Source organism: Oncorhynchus keta, chromosome 34, assembly GCF_023373465.1.
Source record: "Oncorhynchus keta strain PuntledgeMale-10-30-2019 chromosome 34, Oket_V2, whole genome shotgun sequence".
Taxonomy (NCBI): Eukaryota; Metazoa; Chordata; class Actinopteri; order Salmoniformes; family Salmonidae; genus Oncorhynchus; species Oncorhynchus keta.
The window spans coordinates 64,559,748-64,584,350 of NC_068454.1; the positions used below are offsets into that span (position 1 = coordinate 64,559,748).

The window sequence follows — 24,603 nt, forward strand, 5'->3', positions numbered from 1 at the left end:
TCACTACTTCAGTGCTGTATGCCCAATGTCTCAGACTGCTAATTAATATTTAGACTGTCCTCATATGTGGACCGGCCCATAATATATATAATATATATATATGTAATATATGCCATTTAGCAGACGCTTTTATCCAAAGCGACTTACAGTCATGTGTGCATACATTCTACGTATGGGTGGTCCCGGGGATTGAACCCACTACCCTGGCGTTACAAGCGCCATGCTCTACCAACTGAGCTACAGAAGGACCCCATGCATTGACATCTGTGCAGGTTGGCCATAACATCAGGGCCAAGAGATAAGGTGCTGGCCCAGTTGCCCAATAGCCATGTAAGGGAATCTGACTGTCAGGAGTAAAAACAATACTTTCTTGAGAATGGTTGGGAAAGCATTGAATCTGAGGCCTGGAACAGGCTGAAAAGCCTATGGTCTGGAAATCTTTTTCCTACATGCTTAAATACAGTATAATCCATATGTATGTACAGTATATCATTTACAGTATTTATAGGTGACTGCAGGGGAGAAATGTGGGAAAAACATTTTGTTTTAGTGCTACATGGAGAAAATATTATACTCTGAAAGCAAGTTGTATTGTGTTGTACTGTGCTTTCAACCCTTTAAAAGCACAACAAAGTTCAAATGGGAATACAAGGGTAGATATGTTGTGTTTTCATTTATACAACTTAATGTGTTATCAATGTGCTTCACATACTAGCACAACCAAATGACCTGGATTGCAATTGAGATTATTTAAGTACATGGTGCTAGTGGTCAGAGCTGTTTGAGATTCTGAACAGATTATTATAGCAATTGTGAAGATCTCCACAGATCTGAATCCAATATATATTATCAAAATTCCATTTGAAATCAACCACAGCTTGAAACACTAGGCACAACACATGTTGTCAATTTTTTGTTTAAACAACAGCGGTTGATGACTTCCCAAATGCTATATACAGGCCTCAATATTATCACTGATGTTCTATAATTGATAAAATATGGTCACATTTCATTTGCTCTGTTAAACCTACCTTTTGGAATGACTTTGATAGCCACAGTGAATCTATTAAGTGGCGATTTATCAACAATATTTCTCATGATAGCACATTGGTAATAGTCAGTGACAAATATCAGAGCTAAGCAGGGCTTGGTAAAAATAAACTTGGATGGGAGACCAAATGATAGTTGTAGATAGAGCAACTCTCCAGTAGCAGGTTATGCCCAGCCTATTGTTTATTTTCTTAAAGTGGTTATTATGTTGAAGACCTGACATCGTTTCAAAAGGTACATAATCAACATGTTTTTTTTTTCTGTTGAAAATTGGTTACCATGATAACATAAATCCTGTTGTGGACATTTCAAACCTTTTACCCTCAACCAACAATTTATTTTTGATGACATTTTCCACATAATTTGTCAACGTATTATAACGTATCTATTTTTGAACAAGGTTGATTTAAACAGTTTGCGCCCTGTGGATTGTCAGTCACGACCTCTCCTCTTACCAACAAAATCACTTACACTGGCACACCATTTTCCTCACATCACACTTTAAGTGCCATTTGGGAATACATGGGCTGTGTCAAAGCACAACTCCACATCTCATCTGTAAATGAGCTGGATGATCTCTCTGCATTTGACACAATAGAAAGACTGAAGGGAGGGAAGGAGAGAGTACTTGAACTCCTGTGGTGATAGAAGCAGAAGTACCTGACCGTTCTTTCCACAGGTGGGCTAAACTTGGAAAAGTCTCGCCACTAAACTTGGAGCTCTGCTAAGAGAGTTTGTCATATTTGGCTTTTGAATTATGTTTTGCCACTAAAAATCATAAAACACTGACAACTAAAATGTTGTTATGCTGATTAATAATAATGAGGGGGGTAACCCCAGAAGGTTATTTGAGGAACCATTAAAAGGGGTTTCTTTGAAGAAGGCTTTTAAAGGGTTATTTTAAGAACTATTAGAGGTTCCCCCACAGTTTCAATTTGAAGAACCCCTAAAAGTTCTTCCAATAACCTTTTCTTTTTAGAGCGCGATTATATTTCCTAGAACGCCATGGTTAGGGTCTGCTGCAGCAGTGCATGTTTTAACCAGTTCAGGATATTCATGTGTGTGTGCTCTGCATACAGGCTGTTGTGACTCAGAGACTCCTCCTCCCAGAGCCCTTTTGGTGTTTCACTGTGACCCTGCAGGAAACAGAGACATGGGTGAAGGCAGATCTGCTCTCCAATGAAAATCATGTTGTGCTGTTCGATACACCACAACATACTGCATCTTTCAATAAATGTTTTAATATCAAACACAATATAATTCAGTATATACTGTACATCTTGTCTATGTGACACATACAGAGGAGACAGAACATGCAATAGTTGTCAGAACACAACACTGAAAAAGGTTAGCCATGAAAGTTGTCCCCTCATCATCCTTTAGATATGTCCTATACATTGTACACATTGTCATATTCTGATGATGTTCCTAAAGCTGAAATCCTTAAAATGGTGAAACAACCACGTCAGTTTGCACAGTTTTTACCCCTCTGACATCATTGCACGTGTGATAAAAGAGCACAGTATGAACCTATTTACCATGCTTCGCGACGCTTCTCAGCTCGGAAACAAAAATAATAACTGTGGTGGGGCAGCCAGTGGTGTTTCCCCCTACTGTGGATTCCATCTTTAACCCAATTGACTTAACTTTTCCATAGCTTTTTCTCCACAGCCGCTCGTGCTCCATCTTCCACACTACCACCAGAGCTCACCCCCTCCACTACTCTGTGTGCTGGCCCTCTCCCTCCCTTTCAGCCTCAGCATCTCCATCACACTCCTGGCATAAACATCCCTCAGGTTCACCCCTCTTCCCCTTGCTGCCCCACCCACCTCCGAGTCACCCAGCGAACCCCGTGCCAGCCTCTTGAGGGCCTCCCCGTGCCGCAGCGCCGCCTCCTTCATCTTGAGAGTGAAGTAGCAGGCAGAGAAGCGGTCGTTGATGATAGCGATGGGCAGTGCCAAGATCAGGATGCCAGACAAGATGCAGAGAAAGGCCAGCACCTTGCCCAGGGTGGTGTCGGGGCGGATGTCTCCGTAGCCCACCGTGGTCATGGAGGTGGTGGCCCACCACCAGGCACAGGGCACGCTGCTGAAGGCGGTGCCGGGGATGTCATGCTCCAGGGCGAACTCCACCGTGGCGAAGATGGAGATGCCCACGGAGAGGAAGAGGAGCAAGAGACCCACCTCCTCGTAGCACTGGGTGATGGTCAGGCCCAGGGACTTGAGGCCTGGGAGATACAGGGATACAGAGGGCTGGGGTAAATTATACATCAGTTCAGGAGATTAAATGACAGATGACTTATTCAGGTCGTACACCTGAAAGTGCATTGTCTAACGTCAGAGTCTTACGGCTGTCTGCACTGATGCGTTAGAATGATGCCATCTGTTGGAAGACCATTCTGAAGTGTATACTCTTTGATGGTACGCAAATCTTAGAGTGTGGCAGGTGCACACTTTCAAGTGTAGAATAATTTAACTGAATAATAAACTCTTAAAACCAGTCTTAATACCTTTTCACTTGCCTAACATGAAGGTACTATACTGCATATATTCAAATTATACACTGTATTCCACAAACAGCTAATGTAAACAATGATGATGTGCGAAACTCATGACTGAAAATTTAGTGGGGAATATTTAACAGCAAGCTGGCAGTTAAAATAAGTGCAAAACTCTAAATATGCACAACTGAGCAGGTGGTAGGACTATTCACACACGGATATTGCTTGTAAGCTCTCCAAACTCTTCATGTAGAAAATAAATATTTGGTTAAGTTTGCCAAGTAAGTATACTTTTTAATGTTATTTTTTGTGTACTGAAACACTATATGGGATCAAAATGAGACCTAGCTAGTACATTTGGTTCTTTGGAAGTTGTCTATAAACCAAACAGTAAAGCAAACACAACTTTGTTTAGAAAATGATACAGTTATCGGGATGCACCTTTGTTCAGGATATTGTCAGACAGACATATTGTCACACACACATGGCAAGAACACGCCTGCCTTTATATATTCAAGTAATTTTAGTCAGACCATGGGACTTAAAACTGAGCAAATGTCATAGACTCCTCAGGGATATCAAGATATCCCAGCATGTAGACAAAGTGGAGAACATGCCCTGTAAATCTGCACTTTTCCCCTAAAATAATCTGTTTTATTAACAGCCATCACCCAGAGTGAGAAATCTATTTCTCTCTTTTCCTGACGCAACATGACATACTTACCAATTTGTTGAAGTAGCATACTAGAGGGAATATGGTACAATTGCAGTCAACAAAGATTTGTAATACATCACATAATTCTAGAAAAGTGTAATGATGGCCTAGTGTGTCAGTGCATCCTAGATCAAAGACAAAGTTGACCTCTCATCGCCTTTTCTTTTTTCTTCATTGAAAAGGACAAGATGTGACATGCTGGCTCTGTATCTGTCACAGTCTCTGGTCTACTTCCTCCTCTCTTATCTTCTCTTTTGGTGTGGTAACATCATCTCCCTTCATTCTGCATGGCCTCACAGCCTACATCCCAAACCAAGGCTCTCATCCCTCGCCAAAATCAGCAACATCCAAGCCATTCACGTGCACGGATGTAAACGTACACAGACACACACAAATGGACTCAGGAACATTCTCTCATCTGTCAGGCCCCCTTCCCTCAATCTCCTGAGGAAATATGAATGAATATCTTTTCTCCTTCTCCTAGCCCGTCTCGTTCCCTTCCTCACTCTTGCTATTTAGTTCTATCCCAGGCTTTCTATTACCCTGAACAATCTTACAACTCCAAGAGACTTCACAGTATAATCTCTCCTGGGTCAGAAGCTAGTTTAATCACAGAAAAACTAAGAATTGGATTACAACCTCATATCACATACACAGTTGAAGTCGGAAGTTTACATACACCTTAGCCAAATGCATTTAAACTCAGTTTCACAATTCTTGACATTTAATCCTAGTAAAAATTTCCTCTCTTAGGATCACCACTTTATTTTAAGAGTGTGAAATGTCAGAATAATAGTAGAGATAATGATTTATTTCAGCTTTGTGTCTTTCACATTCCCAGTGGGTCAGACGTTTATACATACTCAATTAGTATTTGGTAGCATTGCTTTTAAATTGTTTAAACTTGGGTCAAATGTTTCAGGTAGCCTTCCACAAGCTTGCCTCAATAAATTGGGTGCATTTTGGCCCATTCCTCCTGACAGAGCTGGTGTAACTGAGTCAGGTTTGTAGGCCTCCTTGCTCGCACATGCTTTTTTACTTCTGTCCACACATTTTCTATAGGATTGAGGTCGGGGCTTTGTGATGGCCACTCCAATACCTTGACTTTCTTGTCCTTAAGCCATTTTTCCACAACTTTGGAAATATGCTTGGGGTCATTGTCCATTTGGAAGACCAATTTGCGACCCAGCTTTAACTTCCTGACTGATGTCTTGAGATGTTACTTCAAAACATCCACATAATTTCCTCTCCTCATGATGCCATCTATTTTGTGAAGTGCACCAGTCCCTCCTGCAGCAAAGCACCCCCACAACATGATGCTTCCACCCCCGTGCTTCACAGTTGGGATGGTGTTCTTCAGCTTGCAAGCCTCCCCCTTTTTCCTCCAAACATTGCGATGGTCATTATGGCTAAACAGTTATATTTTTGTTTCATCAGACCAGAGGACATTTTTCCAAAAAGTACGATCTTTGTACCCATGTGCAGTTGCAAACCGTAGTCTGGCTTTTTAAAATGGTGGTTTTGGAGCAGTGGCATCTTCCTTGCACCAAAGTACGTTCATCTCTAGGAGACGCATCTCCTTCCTGAGCGGTATGACGACTGCCTGGTCCCATGGTGTTTATACTTACGTACTATTGTTTGTATACCTTCAGGCATTTGGAAATTGCTCCCAAGGATGAATCAGACCTGTGGAGGTCCATTTTTTTCTGAGGCCTTGGCTGATTTCTTTTGATTTTCCCATGATGTCAAGCAAAGAGGCACCAAGTTTGAAAGTAGGACTTGAAATAAATCCACAGTTAACCTCCATCAAAGGTCTCTTCTTATTATTGGTGTCATTTAGTAGTGGTTTCTTTGCAGCAATTGGACCATGAATGCCCTATTCACACAGTCTCCTCTGAACAGTTGATGTTGAGATGTGTCTGTTACTTGAACTCTGTGTTATTTGGGCTGCAATTTCTGAGGCTGGTAGCTATAATTAACTTATCCTCTGCAGTAGAGGTAACTCTGCAGCTTCCTTTCCTGTGGCGGTCCTCCATCATAGCGCTTGATGGTTTTTGCAACTGCACTTGAAGTTCTTGAACTTTTCCGGATTGACTGACCTTCATGTCTTAAAGTAATGATGGACTGTCATTTTTCTTTGCTTATTTGAGCTGTTTTTGCCATAATATGGACTTGGTCAATATTATTCTACAATGGAGTCAATAGTAAAAAATAAAAGAAAATCCCTGGAATGAGTAGGTGTGTCCAAACTTTTGACTGGTACTGTGTATATAATTTAATATGTTTTTATTATTTTCCCCCACCACCCCTCTCCTAATTGGAGTAAAATAATAGAAGACAATACGTGGGCTTCCACTTCCAGCTTAAGACACACTACTTACATTTCACGGACAGTACATTCTACATTAGTTATCTTTAGTTTTTTTTTTTTGTCCCAGCCTTCAGCTACCCTCAACCCCTCCCATCTATCTCTGAAGACCACCCAGTTCTGATTTCTAGCGGCCACGTATTTTTTCCCACTGTGCTGTTTCACAAAAGTTCTGACTCTTTCTATTCTTATAGTTTCAGATTCTTCAGATTTTTGGGCCTTCAGACTACAATGACACTGTTGTACACGTAACACCAGCCATCTTGTCTGACTACCCCGCTGTACTTTACACACATCTACAAATCACATAATGAGTTGCTGGAAGAAAGAAATAAGTGATCTATCCTTTGAAAATAATGATGTATCTCAACTGGATTGCTACCTTCAAAATCAACTTTGAGATCCTGGACTATTGCAGCTTGGCGTGACAAATGATAGGTAACGGCATCAGGTTTAGGAATCATGACAGGATTAAAATGGCTGCGTATACTGTATGTTTGGATAGACGACTACATTACCTGTGGAGTGGCGTCCTAGTTTGAGCATGCGGAGGGACCTCATGAGCCTGAGCACCTGCACCACGCGGCCCATGTTCTCCAGCTCAGTAGAGCCACCGTGCAGACTCTCAACTGCCAGAGTCACATAGAAGGGCAGGATGGCTAGCAGGTCGATCACATTGGGAACGCTACGGCTGAAGCGGCACTTGTCGCTCACGGAGACAAAGCGCAACACCAGCTCGCCGGTGAACCACACCACGCATACATATTCCAGTACGTCCACGAAGAAAGGTGTACCCCCGTCATTGCCCCCGCTCTCGTCACCGATCCCGTTCCCACCCACATTCCCCAGGTCCAGCGAGATGAGCACAATGTTGACAATGGACACCGCCACGAAGATGATGGACAGCGTGCCGAAGGCGCGTGCCGCTCGTGAAGACTCTGGCTTCTCCAGCAGGTCCCACAGGCGCCGCCGGAGATCTGAGCACGCGGCGCCGTTGAAGTCTTCGTCCTGGCTTTCGTCAGCCTCAGCCTCGTTCCGCACGTCCAGGCTCTCCTTGAGCTCCTTTCGGCGGTAGTAGCGTTCCCGGCAGCAGGGATCGATGCAGAGCTCGTCGATGCCCCAGTACTCAATCTCCTGGAGGAAGGAGAACACGCAAAGCTCCTCCCTGACATGCAGGTGGCCTGTGCGGTAGAAGTTTATCACATACTGGAAGGTCTGTGAGCTGCGGTCGAAGAAGAACTCATTCTCCAGCAAGTCAGCGTCATCACAGAGCTCCAGGGCAGAGTCCCGTGTGGACAGGGCCAGCTTGCCCAGACGGGTTTCTGGGTGAGATGCCAGCAGCTCCTGGGAGAGAACGTAGCGGCTGCCTCCCACGTTGATGGTGAAGAAGTCCAGTGGGTAGTCACAGACAGGAGGGGGCTCGCTGTAGAAGACGCTAGAGTCTATGGACAGGAGGGAGGTCCTGTCCCTGGAGAACTCAGCTGGGCTGGATGAGCTGCTCATCATGGCGGCCACGGGGCTGCCTGGGGTGGAGGGGAAAACCTGAAGTGGGACTAGGAGTGCAGTTGGGTATCAAGGAAAAGGTAAACAATGAGGTCAACATTTGTTTAGGTTCAAAATAGTGACTGGCACCAAATCCAATTAAGACCACCTAGAGAACAGCTAAAATGTAAGGTAGAATCTTCATACTAATTCCAAGAGGAATTCTCTTCTCGGTCCCTGCTTGTTCCATCCCCTGTGTAGCCTATTAGCCATGTGGCAAGGGAATACATTGTACAGCTTGGCTAGAAGCAGCCATTAGTTATCCCTAATCCTCAGTTAAACTCCCTCTGCTCCCTGAATGAAGGAATCCACATTTCCTTGGCTGCTCCTACCAAGAGCATCGTGTCAGACATCAGATGGGGGAAGAGAGAGAGCGAGAGAGAAAGAGGGGAAGACGGGGAAAGAGCCTCTGGCCGTGTCCTGCTTCTTAAAGCTCTTTGTGGAGATTTAAATATTTTAGCTGGCCTACCTAATTAATAGAATTAATGTTCCTATTCCTGTAATCATTAATTCCCTTTGTTAAGTTTATCTGCTATCTAACAACGTCATGGTGTTAATTTTAAGTCGCACATATTTAAAAGTTACATCCTGAAAAATGGATCAGAGCAGTTGATCTGTTGGCAAGAACATAGACACTGTAAAATGTGCTCACCTGTCATGATTGAAACAAACTACCATATACTGAAAACATGCCCTGTGTGTAAAAGATGAGGATTTTCCTAAATTTTAAGTGAGAGGAGGACAATAATGCCTAAGCTACACCAATTGATTTAATAACAATAACAAATCCAAAAGGGGCTAAATGTAAATTGCTATTTAAACCAAAAGCTTAATGGTCCTACCAAAACAAGGTTCTGGGTATGGAGATATTCTGGTTGTGTTTACTCTACATGTTTAATGTCTCTAAATGGCAGTGTGAATTCAGAAGTTTACATTAACTAGTTTATGACTCAACCTAAGTGTTTCAACCACTCAGCAAATTTCTTGTTAACAAGCTATAGTTTTGGCAAGTCGGTTAGGACATCTACTTTGTGCATTACACAAGTAATTTTTCCAACAATTGTTTACAGACAGATTATTTCACTGTATCACAATTCAAATGGGTCAGAAAATTACATACACTAAGTTGACTGTGCCTTTAAACAGCTTGGAAAATTCCAGAAAATTATGTCATGGCTTTAGAAGCTTCTGATAGGCTAATTGACATCATTTGAGTCAATTGGAGGTGTACCTGTGGATGTATTTCAAGGCCTAACTTCAAACTCGGTGCCTCTTTGCTTGACATCATGGGAAAATCAAAAGAATACAGCCAAGACCTCAGAAAAACAATTGTAGACCTCCACAATCTGGTTTATCCTTGGGAGCAATTTCCAAGCGCCTGAAGGTACCACGTTCATCTGTACAAACAATAGTATGCAAGTATAAACACCATGGGACCACGCAGCCGTCATACCGCTCAGGAAGGAGACACGTTCCGTCTCCAAGAGGTGAAGGTACTTGTGCAAAAAGTGCAAATCAATCCCAGAACAAGAGCAAAGGACCTTGTGAAGATTCTGGAGGAAATAGGTACAAAAGTATCTATATCCACAGTAAAAACGAGTCCTATATTGACATATTTTACCTTTATTTATTTAACTATTTTCAATGACGGCCTAGGAACAGTGGGCTAACTGCCTGTTCAGGGGCAGAACGACAGATTTGTACCTGTCAGCTCGGGGGTTTGAACTTGCAACCATTTCAGTTTACAAGTCCTACACTCTAACCACTAGGCTACCCTGCCACCCCATAACCTGAAAGGCCGCTCAGCAAGGAAGACGCCACTGCTCCAAACCTCCATAAAAAAAGCCAGACTACGGTTTGCTACACATGGGGACAAAGATCATACTTTTTTGAGAAATGTCCTCTGGTTTGATGAAACAAAAATAGAACTGTTTGACCATAATGACCTTCATTGTGTTTGGAGGAAAAAGGGGGATGCTGCAAGCTGAAGAACACACCATCCCAACCGTGAAGCACGGGGGTGGCAACATCATGTTCAGGGGGTGCGTTTCTGCAGGAGGGACTGGTGCACTTCACAAAATAGATGGCATCATGAAGTAGGAAAATGTGGCTATATTGAAGCAACATCTCAAGACATCAGTCAGGAAGTTAAAGCTTGGTCACAAATGGGCCTTCCACATGGACAATGACCCCAAGTATATTTCCAAAGTTGTGGCAAAATGGCTTAAGGACAACAAAGTCAAGGTATTGGAGTGGCCATCACACAGCCCTGACCTCAATCCTATAGAAAATGTGTGGGCATTGAAAAAGTGTGTGCGAGCAAGGAGGCCTACAGACCTGACTCAGTTACACCAGCTCTGTCAGGAGGAATGGGCCAAAATTCACCCAAATTATTGTGGGAAGCTTGTGGAAGGCTACCCATAACGTTTGACCCAAGTTAAACAATTTAAAGGCAATGCTACCAAATACTAATTGAGTGTATGTAAACGTCTGACCCACTGGGAACGTGATGAAATAAATCAAATCTGAAATAAATCATTCTCTCTACTATTATTCTGACATTTCACATTCTTAAAATGAAGTGGTGATCCTAACTGACCTAAAACAGGGCATTTTTACTACGATGAAATGTCAGGAATTGTGAAAAACTGAGTTTAAATGTATATGGCTAAGGTGTATGTAAACTTCCAACTTCAACTGTATTATGAGAAAAGAAGACTGTAGAATTGAGTAAATTGGATTTTCATGCAGGCAACATGAATGAATTAGTCAATCAATGGTCATTGCAGAAGATATTTGATGAGCATAAATGCAAAATAAATGGGGGCGTCTAGACATTGTAAACTGGCATCCTATTACACAATAACTACATAACTATATTATATTACTGGCACAACATCATAATGAAAACGAAATGTATTCATGGTTTTAATTTCACTCGCAAATAAAATAACTACCTACATTTTGTAAGCCTAGGAGGTGAGCAGTTTGGATTATGTAATAACAGAGCAACACACGTGTTTCGAATGAAAAATAGCTGTAGATATTCTGGTTATTATATGAATCATGAATAAATATACAAGTTGCTGTCAAATATTTATTAGATTGAAATAAATCATTAATATGTTTTGCATTAAATTGTTTTGTTGTCAGAGATAGTAGGTTAGTGGAATAAACCATCTCTGTAAGATTAGCCTGTACTGTACCAAGTGGACCACAAAACTACAGTAATAGCCACGAAACTAGCCCAAATAATATAACTTAGCCAATTTAACATAACAAGGGGGGAAAGATTAGTCTTACCTGGCTATATATTGAGAGTTTCCCGCTTGATAAAAGGGATAGTTGAGTTTTCCATCCTCTCCATTAGCCAAGTTCCTTTTAATATTCTGCGTAAAACAGCCAGTTATGTGTTATGACACTAATGTTAATCATGGTTATTATCTTCTTGCGAGCATAAGTGAAAAAGAGCTCCAGTTATTCGAAGAAAACATGACAAAACTCCGTGCGTTTCAGACAGCTCTAAGACCTCAGATGCGCACAGCACCGTGCACTAGACTCTCTTGACTCGGTCCTTGCTATCTTGGTTCCTTTGGACGTCACTACCCCGTTAAAGTTTAAATAAAAAATGGTTAGGGTTAATGGTATGGGATAAAGTTATGGTATGGACGTCCCAAGGATTCCGGATTGTACTAACCCTCTTGGCTCGCGGTCCCGTTTAAAAATGTTGAGTAGCAACGAGCACTCGCAAGGAAGGGCGTTTTTCTGAATATAGCGCTTGCAAATGTATTATGGGTCCAATTTACCTTATATTAGAAACCATGAAAATAAATATTTCATTTGAAAGTTTTGAACGCTGGCTTATCAATGATATTACGTTATGCAGATTGATATTTCCAGAGAGATGGCATTGTAGACAATTTCACAAAATTGTTCCATCAAAAAATGTGTCCCATCTCAAAGGTTCTCACTGCAACACATATTTTTGTCCATTCAAACATGTCTCTGAAAAAGGGCTCATCTACATGCACATGTTCTCAGCTCATTTGTATTTGCAAAAATACCAACCATATGCTTTGAATCAGACAAGGTCAAGGGTCCTCAATTGACATTTTTACCTGCCATTTCAGTTCTGTAAATGAGATTTATTTTCCTTCCTTGTTCAATGAGAGGAAGCCAAGGCAGGGGAGAAAGGTCAAAGTACTTTTCTTGTAGGATTTTGGTTCTTAAAATATCCACATTTATTTGTACAGATCCAGGACACTATTTTTAAATGGTAGGTTCCTGAATTCCCATTTCGTTTTTACTTGTCACAGTTCACCTTCCGTTGACCCCAGAGAGCCATCGGATCTTTTCTTCACTTCCCATGGCAATTATGGAAGCGTTGAGACAGGCTTGGTCTGCCGTAACTGCACATCCACAGCTCTCCAGACATGCAATTACTGTCCACCTATATGTGGCATTTCTCACATTGTTCACCCACGTGCATGGAAAGAATATGTATAACATAGGATATAATGGGTCCTATGTGACATGCAGGACATCAGGATCCAGGTTTATCTGTGAAGTGTCTAAGAAAAATGATAGTTTCAAGTTCATATGGCTACTGAGTTATATCAATAGTATAGTACTGTTCGATTGAGACTTTTTAATTTATCTGCAGTCCCACTAACATTTCTCTAAGCAATTTGGTGGCAGTTTCCAGAGGCACTGTAATATCTGTTCCATTTCTCCCATTGATAAGTTACTTGGCACCATCTTCTGTTCATGAGAGGTATCACCAAGATCAATATTGTGATGGTGATAAAATAAAAACGTACCCATCCGTTTGGATGGGTTCATGAGAATTATAAACAATATTCAAATTGTGATGGGTCCGTTTTATTTTATGCACAACATTAATCATTTATTTAAAAAAAAATATCAGTCCCAAAAGGTGGGACTGCTGTTCATGAGAGTTATCAAGAATGAGGATATTATTCTGCTGTAATAAACAGTATACATTGGGAATTTAACTAACCGTACAATGGTGGGATAGAGTTCAGCAGTATATACATAGACAATAGTGAAGGAGGCTGCTATAGCAAACTTTCCAGTCACTGCAATGACTGTCACCAATACTAGAAGGTAAAATAAGACAGAAATAAGTACCACCAACAGGTATGTTTCGGAATATAAACGTCAACTACAGGGACAGCTATTGGGGAACTGTGTGTGTGTGTGGGGGGGGTCGACCCTGGATGCTTCTTTCTGTGTGTCGCTCTGAATGGAAGTCTGTTGGATGACTGGTATGGTGTAGTTGTTGAATGGAAGTCTGTTGGATGACTGGTATGATGTAGTTGTTGAATGGAAGTCTGTTGGATGACTGGTATGATGTAGTTGTTGAATGGGAGTCTGTTGGATGACTGGTATGGTGTAGTTGTTGAATGGGAGTCTGTTGGATGACTGGTATGATGTAGTTGTTGAATGGAAGTCTGTTGGATGACTGGTATGGTGTAGTTGTTGAATGGAAGTCTGTTGGATGACTGGTATGGTGTAGTTGTTGAATGGGAGTCTGTTGGATGACTGGTATGGTGTAGTTGTTGAATGGGAGTCTGTTGGATGACTGGTATGGTGTAGTTGTTGAATGGGAGTCTGTTGGATGACTGGTATGATGTAGTTGTTGAATGGAAGTCTGTTGGATGACTGGTATGATGTAGTTGTTGAATGGGAGTCTGTTGGATGACTGGTATGATGTAGTTGTTGAATGGGAAGGATGACTGGTATGGTGTAGTTGTTGAATGGGAGTCTGTTGGATGACTGGTATGGTGTAGTTGTTGAATGGGAGTCTGTTGGATGACTGGTATGGTGTAGTTGTTGAATGGGAGTCTGTTGGATGACTGGTATGATGTAGTTGTTGAATGGGAGTCTGTTGGATGACTGGTATGGTGTAGTTGTTGAATGGGAGTCTGTTGGATGACTGGTATGGTGTAGTTGTTGAATGGGAGTCTGTTGGATGACTGGTATGGTGTAGTTGTTGAATGGGAGTCTGTTGGATGACTGGTATGATGTAGTTGTTGAGCGGCTTCACTGCAAGTATATTGTATGTTTCGGATATTCAATAAAGAAATCAAATAAAAATTCAGGGAAATACGCCAAAGATAAAACTAGACAGTATAAATGCTACACAGTATAAACGCAGATTGGCTAGGTGTTTGAGCATTTGCATAACTGGAAACAGTCTTCGGAAGTGTACTGGTCCACTCAGCCCCTTCAAAATAGGAAAATAACAATCACACACTACGAAAGGTTTGTGGCTGTCAGCTCGCTCAATAGTCAAACACTGTTTGATGATTGTAGACAGTACAATGTGTTATATTTTAGCTATTTGAGATTAGAGTTTGGAGTTTGTGGTAAGAGACAACCTTGGAGTATTGCCCCACCTAGCACAAATGTGTTCATAGCATTGCCTGATATTGTCATGCCGACCACGAACCGAAGGCCAATGTGTAGACATAGATGTCGGGGGAGAAGGCAGCAGGCAACTCCAAACAGCAACTGGATAGGCAGGGAAACGAGGATGGCGAAAGCGACAACCAAACCTCCGGGGGTATTTCACATTTTTGGGGTGACCTCTTCACTAAACTCGTGATCATTTATAAGTGGATTGTGCGTTTTACCTGTGTGCCATAGGACCAAACACCGGGGACCCTCAGGCCGGTCATGTAGATGGACTGTGATGCCTCACTCACACCTTTGCTTTCACACACCAGGTTAAACTGATGAGGAGGAAAGGAAAGAGGAGAGAATTTATTTGCCTTTGATAATCAGGAAATGGATTGCTTCTTTTCATTTTCCAAATCATGTCCAATCAATTGAATTTACCACAGGTGGAGTCCAATCAAGTTGTAGAAAAATCTCAAGGATTATAAATGGAAACCGGATGCATCTGAGCTCAATTTCAAGTCTCATAGCAAAGGCTGTGACTACTTACCTAAATAAGGTATGCAAAAGTTTCAGTTTGTGATTAGATCAGGTAGATCTGCCACTGACATGGCATTTCTTCTGAGGCAGCTATTTGTTGTAAATCCTGGGATTTTGCAAGTTTCAGGGCAAAGGATCTGCAGAGATGGGTGCGACCGGACTCCAAGCCCAGGTCATTGTATGCAGGAGGTGTAGGTGGTGCCCATGATTTTGGTTGAATGTCATTGGATCTTCAAAAGCAAAAGGCCTTCTGTGGGGACGGGGGCTGGGATTAAAAACAAATATAGGACAAAAAACACATCATGACAAGAGAGACAACACTACATAAAGAGAGACCTAAGACAACATAGCAAGGCAGCAACACAACATGACAACATGGTAGCAACACAAAACATGGTACAAACATTATTGGGGCGCAGACAACAGCACAAAGGGCAAGAAGGTAGAGACAACAATACATCATGCAAAGCAGCCACAACTGTCAGTAAGAGTGTCCATAATTTTGTTTGTTGCAGCTCGTTCCAGTCGCTAGCTGCAGCGAACTGAAAAGAGGAGCGACCCAGGGATGTGTGTGCTTTGGGGACAGGTGTTGTATGTGGATGAGGCCTGCAGTAGATATCTCAAATAGGGGGGAGTGAGGCCTAAGAGGGTTTTATAAATAAGCATCAACCAGTGGGTCCTGCGACGGGTATACAGAGATGACCAGTGTACAGAAGAGTATAGAGTCCAGTGATGTGTCCTATAAGGAGCAATGGTGAAAAATCTGATGGCCCGAATGGTAAAGAACATCTAGCTGCTCGAGAGCACCCTTACCTGCGCCATTGACAAGAGCCACAAATACATCTGGACCAAGCCGTGCGCCCTGGGGGAGGCCACAGGAATGTTCTTGAGGCCTGGGATAGAGTCTCATGGGATCTTGTAACCTGGCTACAGGCCGGAATGGAAGTTTCAAATTCATGGCATGGTCTCTGGTCGGACAGATAATTGCAAAAGGTGTTTCATTGTAATGGTGTGATCCACAAGATCGAAGACCGTGCTGTAGTCCATCAGGACCAATGTGCTGGAGGTGCCTCTGGTGTTTGCTGTTCTGTACAGGCAGTGTGGGTGGTTGAGTGTCCCTTGAGGCAGCCAAACTGTTGTTGCCCATTCAACAACAACAACCTTCACACACCTTTACCAGAAGAGGCGTGAGCAAGGTTGGTCAATGCTCAGAGGATTACTCTTCAGCAGTGAATCTGCCACTGGTTGGAACGGAGAGTAGTCTCCTGTGCATTTCCCATGGTTCAACAGTAGGGAGTGGCATAGCTGGCAAACATGTGGTGACAGATAAACTTGGCATCTATAGCATTGGCAATGGCAAGAGTGGTTGTCTGAGTAGAGCCTGTCAACTTTGATGGAGATTGTCTTTTTCCTCCTGGTCAGAGATGTATTTTGATGGTACCATGTGGTACACCTGCTTTTTGCTAACTGTAAAGAATGTAGCATACAAATCATAAAGAGTGTACCGTGCATCAAAAATGCAGATTTTTTTTTTTTAAAGGTTAAATATTTGATTTCCAGTCACATAAATAAACCTATATGTTAAGCCCAGAAAGCAACCCGGCCTTTCCATAATACACTCAGCCTAGTGTGGGATAGAATGAAAAAATCCCATTCTGAAAAAGCACTAATATTGTGAAATAGCCCAAATGCAACAGTCGCAACATTAGTTTTAGGCCTACCTTTACCAGGTGAGTCCCTTGCCCTCGCTGTTTTCCTGCACAACAAGGTGGTAGCAATAGGAAGTACTGTACAGCGTATCCCGTTGATCGGTTTCTACTGATTAATTGACATGCCAAAATGTTAACTCTTGAGGGAGTTATATTAAACTGAGCCGTGTTGCACCGGTCAATGGCTTTAAACTCCTCTCACCGGGGTAACTCGGGACAGATAATCGAATCCCCTCATTGAGTGTATTATCCAATCGACCAATAAAACCAGGGAAATACGACGTTGGATGTTAGATTAGTCCTAATTGGCTAATTTCTAATATTGTGTTGTTTAGTTAGTCATAATTGACTAATTTCTAATGTTGTACGTCATCTAAATGATTGCCCATTGACGCCCACACTGCAACAACCCCGCCATTTGGAACTTAATCCAATTCTGTTTTGGTGGCAAGGTAAAGTATTGAATTTATTGGCATACTGCAATAGCTGGCTATAGATTTCGAATGAGTCAGAATGGTCATATTAAGTATAATTATAGCGATGAAACAAATGTTCGGCTTTTAGGTGCATTCAGTAGCTAAAAAGAGCTGCCTGACTGGATGCAACGTTGACAAGAAGACTGAGCTAACCGCGGTAACGTTAGCTAGCCAAGTCAGGCAGCATCAGCGGGAATTTATTGACTAGTTAGCGATCCCGTAGATCAGTTTCTACTTAAACACCATTGACAATTCAACAGGTTAGCAAATATCGAGATAGTTTTCAGTCTACGTGGTGGTGAACTTTGGGACATGGCGTATTGTACGTAACGTTTAGTTGACTAGCTGGCTAACGTTAGCTCTATGTTGTGTTCAAAACAAACCTGCGCGCCAAATCATGTCTCCGGGCGCCATACCGCTAAAAATTAAACTCCATAAGATTGAATGTACTGTTGTAGCTGGCTTGCTATGAATACTAATAATGACAACTATCTGGTGGTGGGTAAATTGTGATTGATTGTGAATTTAACTTACTAGGTAACGTTAGATGGCTAATTTCAGATAAGTGGTTACTAAGCACAAAACAAATGCAATTGAACAAAAACTAACAATGTTCTCGGACATGACATTAAGTACGATGGAAAGTTGTTGACTAGCTAACGTTAGCTTAATGTTGTAGTTCATATTATTCGCATAAAAAGTAGGGACTATAGTCAGGTGCTTCTCCAGGGATATCTGGCTAAACTGATGGTGGAACTACTTTCTTCCCAAAACAGGGCAGCAGATGTTAAAGTGCACTGACATGACTGAAACAATGGATGAAAAGATGGAGGTTTGTCCGCTGTCGGATGAGATGGAGAAAGAACAAAAGGTTGAAGACCTGGCCGACTCACCATATAAGGCCCAGAAACCACGGAATGAAATGAGTAGAGACATAAGTATGATAAGTCAATGATGTTTATTAACCCGTTTTGCTCTATAGGCCTACACTGTTAATTTATAGTTCAGTACAGGTATCTAGCTAGGTATCATCCCTCCTTTACCTTCCTCAGCTTTGCATGGGTCCAACTTGTTAGTTATTGCATGCACAGAGGCCTGGTTTGCTACAGTTGAAGCCGGCAGCACTGAATTCTATTTGATCTGTTATGTTCTTCTTGCAGCTCTATCTCAAATAGTTGAAGGGAAGAGGGAGAAAAAGACGGTGCAAAGACTTGATTTCCAGGTTGCGAAACCTGCGAAGGTGCTGAAAGTTGAAAATGGTAAGATGGAGCATCCTCGGACATGTCTATCACCAAAGGCTATAGATGAGCGCAGAGAACGTTTCCAAAGTTTTGTCGACATGAGTCAGAATGAAGCCTGTAAATAAGTTCTCATCAGTCTCGTAGTCTTATGTATTGGGATGCAACTGTATCATGTACCAGCCCCGCTGGGATCCCATATCATGCTCCCACCACCATGTTGCCCTCTGTAGTCAGCTCATTATTTAACAGTACAAACCTCATTTCCACGCCCTCTCAGGTGGCGGAGATAAATTAGGAGATATTGCGAGAGTGAACCACCACCTTGGAAAGCTGAAGGTTCCAGATCTGAAACCGCTTCATACAATACTCTTTGATATGCCAGGTAAGGTAAGTGTATCTTACACTTTTTTTAAAGGCTGAGTAATGTCACTGGACAGCCCTGTGTGGGTAAAACAACTCTGGAGTTGTTGTTCTTAGTCGGTTGTCATTGTTGATGGTTCCCTCCTCAGATTGCCACAATGAGGAAAAACATGCGGCTGTTCAATGGCTTCCCGTTCGAGGTTGACAGTGATCCCTATATAAAGAAGAAGGAGAGGATGATGAGGTAAGAAGGAGAGGGGGTTGCTCAATTAGGACTTATGAAACAACAGTAGTAGTGTGTGTGTGCATACATGCATACATACAGTACCAGACATACATATAGTACCAGTCATACATACATACATACAGTACCAGTCAAGAGTTTGGACACACCTAATCATTCAAGGTTTTTCTTTATTTTTATTATTTTCTACATTGTAAAATGACACATGGAATAATGTAGTAACCAAAAAAGTGTTAAACAAAACTAAATATATTTGAGATTCTTTAAAGTAGCCACCCTTTGCCTTGATGAAAGCTTTGCACACTCTTGGCATTCTCTCAACCAGCTTCATGAGGTAGTCACCTGGAATGCATTTCAATTAACAGGTTTGCCTTGTTAAAAGGAAATTTGTGAAATGTATTTCCTTCCTCCATTTGAACCAATCAGTTGTGTTGTGGGGTAGGGGTGGTATACAGAAGATAGCCCTATTTGGTAAAAGACCAAGTCCATATTATGGCAAGAACAGCTCAAATAAACAAAGAGAAAAGACAGTCCATCATTACTTTTAAGAGTTTGAAAGTTTCTTCAAGTGCAGTCGCAAAACCCAACCAACATTTTTATGTTTAATGCTTCTTTTTTTGGGGGGGTTACATGATTCCATATGTGTTAATTCATAGTTTTGATGTCTTCAATATTATTCTACAATGTAGAAAATAGTACAAATAAAGAAAAACCCTTGAATGAGTAGGTGTCAACTTTTGATTGGTACTGTATATTTTTCACCTTATTTTATCAGGGAGTCGTACTGAGATCAAGGTCTCTTACAGATGAGCCCCGAATTACATAAATTACAGAAGACAGACACACCCATCAAAATATAATGCAACCAGAAAGAAAAACACGGTCATAAGAAATGAACACATTCATCAGTAAAAAGGTCCTCCAATCAGCTTTCTGAATATCCTGAATAGAGGCACCAACGCATTCAATTTTAAGAACATTTTTAAGATTGTTCCACATAAGGTGCTTCTAACAGCTTTAACGAAGAAACATATTTAAACATGATCAGAAATATTGTTGTGATTGTGGATCAAACTTACTCTGTTATTATAATTAATGACTCACTAGTAATTGTGTGCACTGATTCAGGATAACATGTGTACGGTTGAGGACCATCTGTAAAGTGTTGGACCTGGAGAAGGGTGGAAACCAGTCAGTCCTCATCGATAGGATCATGACTTTCCTCATTAGTCCCAGAATATCAGGAAAGGTGAGTTACAGGTCTTCTCTTTATTTTTCAAATAAACTGTCCTGAACAGTCATTTTCATGTGAGTGACTGGTCTTTGTTCTTTAGCTAGGTACACATTTCTTGAGTTTGGTCTTGTCAAATACAATAGAAAACTGAACTGTGTTCACCAATGAGGTCTTCAAAAAGGTATAAGCCCTACCTATAATTCTATCCTTCGCATCTGCAGCCTGTGATTTCAAAGAGAAAGAAGAAGTCGAAGAAGAATATCTCAACCAAAGACTCTAAGAGCAAGACCAAGGCTAAGGCCAGGAGTACATCCAGCAGCCCCCGGAAGGTCAAAGCAGAAAGCAAGTCCAAAGCGATCGTCACTGATTCTAGCAGTGATGAGGATGAGGATGACGAGCAAGGAGTCACAGTTGAACAAGACGAGTCGGACGCTGAAAAGAAGAGCGGGAAATCGGGAAAGAGGGAAAAGGTGACGACCGATGAAGATACCGATGATTCTGAAGACTATGAGGTGAGAAACTGAAATGTTGTAATGTAAACTGATAGGTCCATTGGAAATGGATATTTCCCTTATTTGGTCTTGGATGATACTAGTGCCACTATATAAATATTCTAGAACTGTAAAAGGCAACTGTCAGCCTGTTCTGTCACTCAAAGATTAAACACAGAAGTCCCTTCTCTCCTACCAATCAGGATCCCAAGTCAAATCCACCAGCCAAGGGCAAGAGAACACCTTCCAGGAAGTGCGCGCAACCAGCAAAGAAGGCAGCTCCTGCCAAAAAGAAAACAAAAGTGGAAGACTCCGACCTGTCTGAGTCTGATTCAGACAAGGATGAGGATGAGGAAGACTGCGAGAGTGAAGTTGAGAAGGTGAGACTCTTCTGTCAATCTGTCCCGGATTTTGGATTTGCTAAACTCACAGCAATTCTTGTGAATACAAAAGTCAACAGTTTGGGTTTGTGTCCATATTTGTATGTAACAGATCACGTCTATAATATCTGGATAGGGTTTTTACCCATTTGTCTTTTTATCTTGAACTAATGGATTGATTTGTCCTCAGCCAAAAAAGAAACCAGCAGCTAAGAGTGCAGCACTGGCCAAGCCAGCAGCTAAGACCAAGAAAGCAGACAGCAGCAGTAACAAACAGAAAAATAATGCCAGCAAGGGCAATGGTAAGAATGTAGATTTACTTTTATAGCAAGTTTCATACGTCATTGGCAACCTGTAGCCTAATGCATATTGTTATGTTTTTCTCTGCTTGTTTTCCTAAATAACAGCACTCGACAGCTCGGACGACGATGAGCCGTTGATCAAGATGATCAAGAAGCCTCCGACAGATGAGCAGCTGAAGGAGACGGTGAAGACGCTGCTGAAAGACGCCAACCTGGAGGAGATGACCATGAAGAAGATCTGCCAGAAGGTATGTTTGCTTCTCAAACATCTCTGATTTGATATCACAATGATGGTTGGCTTACCTGTAAAAGTCTAAGGCAACAACTTCTCTGCCCCAGGTGTATGACACATACCCAGACTATGACCTGACCAGCAGAAAGGACTATGTCAAGCAGACAGTAAAAACGGTGAGTTACCTGTCCTCCCTTGGTGTTCTGGAATAGCAGACTACTAAAGTTGAAGTCATTCCCCACACAAAATTGTGTGAATGCTTTTCAATTGTTTTATCTGTTGTCAGACTGATTTCTTTGTATAACCGTCTGTTTTGTTTTGTTTTTTTTTGCAGCTGATTTCCTAAAGGACATAAACGGTCCTTGTGACAAATAACTGTGTGAACGGTCCAATGCTGGAAAAGGATAATCAAAAGAATGTGCCTACCTTAGAACTGCTCAAACCCCCGTTTTACTTTGTGTTTTTATTTTTTTCAAAATGTTTTTGTTTCTGTATTATGTCATTTCCAACTTGACTGCACACTTCTCTTAGGTCATATTTAACATGCTACTTAAGGCTTATGCCTTTGAGTCATTGCTTGTTAATAATCTGTGCTTTGTTAATACAGTTTTTCTACTGATCCCAAGCAAAGGGTATTTAGGCTAAACGAACCGTGTTTAGAGATTCAAGGTTGGTCACTGTAAATGGAAACATGTCCTCAGGCAATGCATGAATTCACACATGGTTGATTTTTAAATGTATTTCTTGACTTGACCAGTCAAAATAGAATAAGGCCCCTCACCATAGCTATCCACTGCCTTTGTCTTCTGTGGAGGATTTCAACTCTTTACCTCTGTGGTTTTGATGCACATATAACAGCTTTATTGCAACAAGGCAGTGGTATGTATGTATGTATGCTGGGGTGTATTCACAAGAACCAAACGGGGAGGGACCTACAGGAATTTGAACAATAAACTTTCTGTTTTTAGTAAACTGTTTCTGTTGCAAAACATTTTGGACTAATGATGCCACCCCTTTTCCCTTCCCCCTAGGCATTTTGTGTAAAATGGATTTGCATGGTGAGCTGTTCAATTGAGTTTTGAAAAGTATTGTCACGGTCAAGTGTTCAAACATAATCCTTGATTGCATTTACAAGACTTCATGTTTTTATATGTAAATGTGTACATTTGTGAATCATTTACTTTTGATGAGCTCCTGTTTTAGTCCTTATTTTGTCTCTGTATGCAGTACAGGATGATCTATGTAGTTGTTACCTTGCTCAATGAAGAGTTGGATTTTTTTAGTCATACCTTTGACAAAGTGTCATTGAATGAAATTGTCTTCCAATGTTATGCATATAAAATAAATCAGATTTTTGAATAAACACTTGTCTATCTAGTGTTTTACTAAAGCAAAGACACTCGTTACTAAGGTGGTAAACAGTTAAGATATTGGCCCTGTTACGGCGCATCAAAACCTTGATGTCATGTAAATTGTGACTGCCTGACTAAGCTACAAACAATATTGGTCAGTACGATCTGGAATCCTTGGGACGTTCCTACTTTAACCATTTTACATTGAAACTTCAATGGGGTTTAGGGATGTCCCAAGGATCCCAGATAGCAGGGACTAAATAATTTTGGCTGCATTCAAGAGCATCAAAACAGTATTATAAACTGGGTGGTTCAAACCCTAAATGCTGATTGGCTGACAGCTGTGGTATATCAGACTGAATACCAGGGGTGTGATTTTTTTTTTTTTTACTGCTCTAATTATGTTGGTAATCAGTTGATAATAGCAATAAGGCACCTCGGGTTTGTGGAATATTGCCAATATACACTGCTCAAAAAAATAAAGGGAACACTTACAACACAATGTAACTCCAAGTCAATCACACTTCTGTGAAATCAAATTGTCCACTTAGGAAGCAACACTGATTGACAAATTGCACATGCTGTTGTGCAAATGGAATAGACAACAGGTGGAAATTATAGGCATTTAGCAAGACACCCCCAATAAAGGAGTGGTTCTGCAGGTGGGGACCACACTTCTCAGTTCCTATGCTTCCTGGCTGATATTTTGGTCACCTTTGAATGCTGGCGGTGCTTTCACTCTAGTGGTAGCATGAGACGGAGTCTACAACCCACACAAGTGGCTCAGGTAGTGCAGCTCATCCAGGATGGTACATCAATGCGAGATGTGGCAAGAAGGTTTGCTGTGTCTGTCAGCGTAGTGTCCAGAGCATGGAGGCGCTACCAGGAGACAGGCCAGTACACCAGGAGACGTGGAGGAGGCCGTAGGAGGGCAACAACCCAGCAGCAGGACTGCTACCTCCGCCTTTGTGCAAGGAGGAGCAGGAGGAGCACTGCCAGATCCCTGCAAAATAACCTCCAGCAGGCCACAAATGTGCATGTGTCTGCTTAAACGGTAAGAAACAGACTCCATGAGGGTGGTATGAGGGCCTGACGTCCACAGGTGGGGGTTGCGCTTACAGCCCAACACCGTGCAGGACATTTGGCACTTGCCAGAGAACCAAGATTGGCAAATTCGCCACTGGTGCCCTGTGCTCTTCACAGATGAAAGCAGGTTCACACTGAGCACGTGACCGTCTGGAGACGCCATGGAGAACGTTCTGCTGCCTGCAACATCCTCCAGCATGACCTGTTTGGCGGTGGGTCAGTCATGGTGTGGGGTGGCATTTCTTTGGGGGGCCGCACAGCCCTCCATGTGCTCGCCAGAGGTAGCCTGACTGCCATTAGGTACCGAGATGAGATCCTCAGACCCCTTGTGAGACCATATGCTGGTGCGGTTGTCCCT

General features: G+C 41.9%; 2 protein-coding genes across 12 annotated transcripts; one reads left to right on the forward strand and one right to left on the reverse strand.

The window, feature by feature from the left end:
• Positions 1-2,281: 2,281 nt before the first annotated feature.
• On the reverse strand, positions 2,282-17,001 carry LOC118367543 (potassium voltage-gated channel subfamily V member 1-like). 7 transcript variants are annotated; one of them, XR_008090428.1, is made up of 5 exons: positions 16,860-16,972; positions 15,952-16,065; positions 15,149-15,403; positions 14,835-14,933; positions 3,129-3,277 (listed from the first exon to the last, which is right to left on the reverse strand). XR_008090428.1 is itself a non-coding variant. In XM_035751125.2 (3 exons), exons 2-3 carry the CDS (start codon positions 8,137-8,139, stop codon positions 2,745-2,747), a joined length of 1,521 nt encoding a protein of 506 aa, XP_035607018.1. In that variant the 5' UTR covers positions 8,140-8,186; positions 11,479-12,152; the 3' UTR covers positions 2,282-2,744. The 7 variants fall into 7 exon arrangements, 1 of the variants encoding a protein (XP_035607018.1); XR_004822133.2 differs by lacking the exons at positions 3,129-3,277; positions 15,952-16,065 and adding exons at positions 13,984-14,425; positions 14,598-14,712 and having other exon boundaries at positions 16,860-17,001; XR_004822130.2 differs by lacking the exon at positions 15,952-16,065 and having other exon boundaries at positions 16,860-17,001.
• A 148-nt stretch (positions 17,002-17,149) lies between these two features.
• On the forward strand, positions 17,150-23,170 carry LOC118367545 (protein DEK-like). Of its 5 annotated transcripts, none has more exons than XM_035751128.2 (12): positions 17,150-17,299; positions 18,100-18,261; positions 18,484-18,582; positions 18,842-18,951; positions 19,074-19,168; positions 20,297-20,417; positions 20,624-20,914; positions 21,097-21,273; positions 21,464-21,575; positions 21,681-21,823; positions 21,915-21,983; positions 22,142-23,170. In XM_035751128.2, exons 2-12 carry the CDS (start codon positions 18,108-18,110, stop codon positions 22,151-22,153), a joined length of 1,383 nt encoding a protein of 460 aa, XP_035607021.1. In that variant the 5' UTR covers positions 17,150-17,299; positions 18,100-18,107; the 3' UTR covers positions 22,154-23,170. The 5 variants fall into 5 exon arrangements, with proteins under 5 accessions (XP_035607021.1, XP_035607023.1, XP_035607024.1 ...); XM_035751130.2 differs by lacking the exon at positions 17,150-17,299 and adding an exon at positions 17,314-17,480; XM_035751131.2 differs by lacking the exon at positions 17,150-17,299 and adding an exon at positions 17,317-17,583.
• The last annotated feature ends 1,433 nt before the right edge of the window (positions 23,171-24,603 follow it).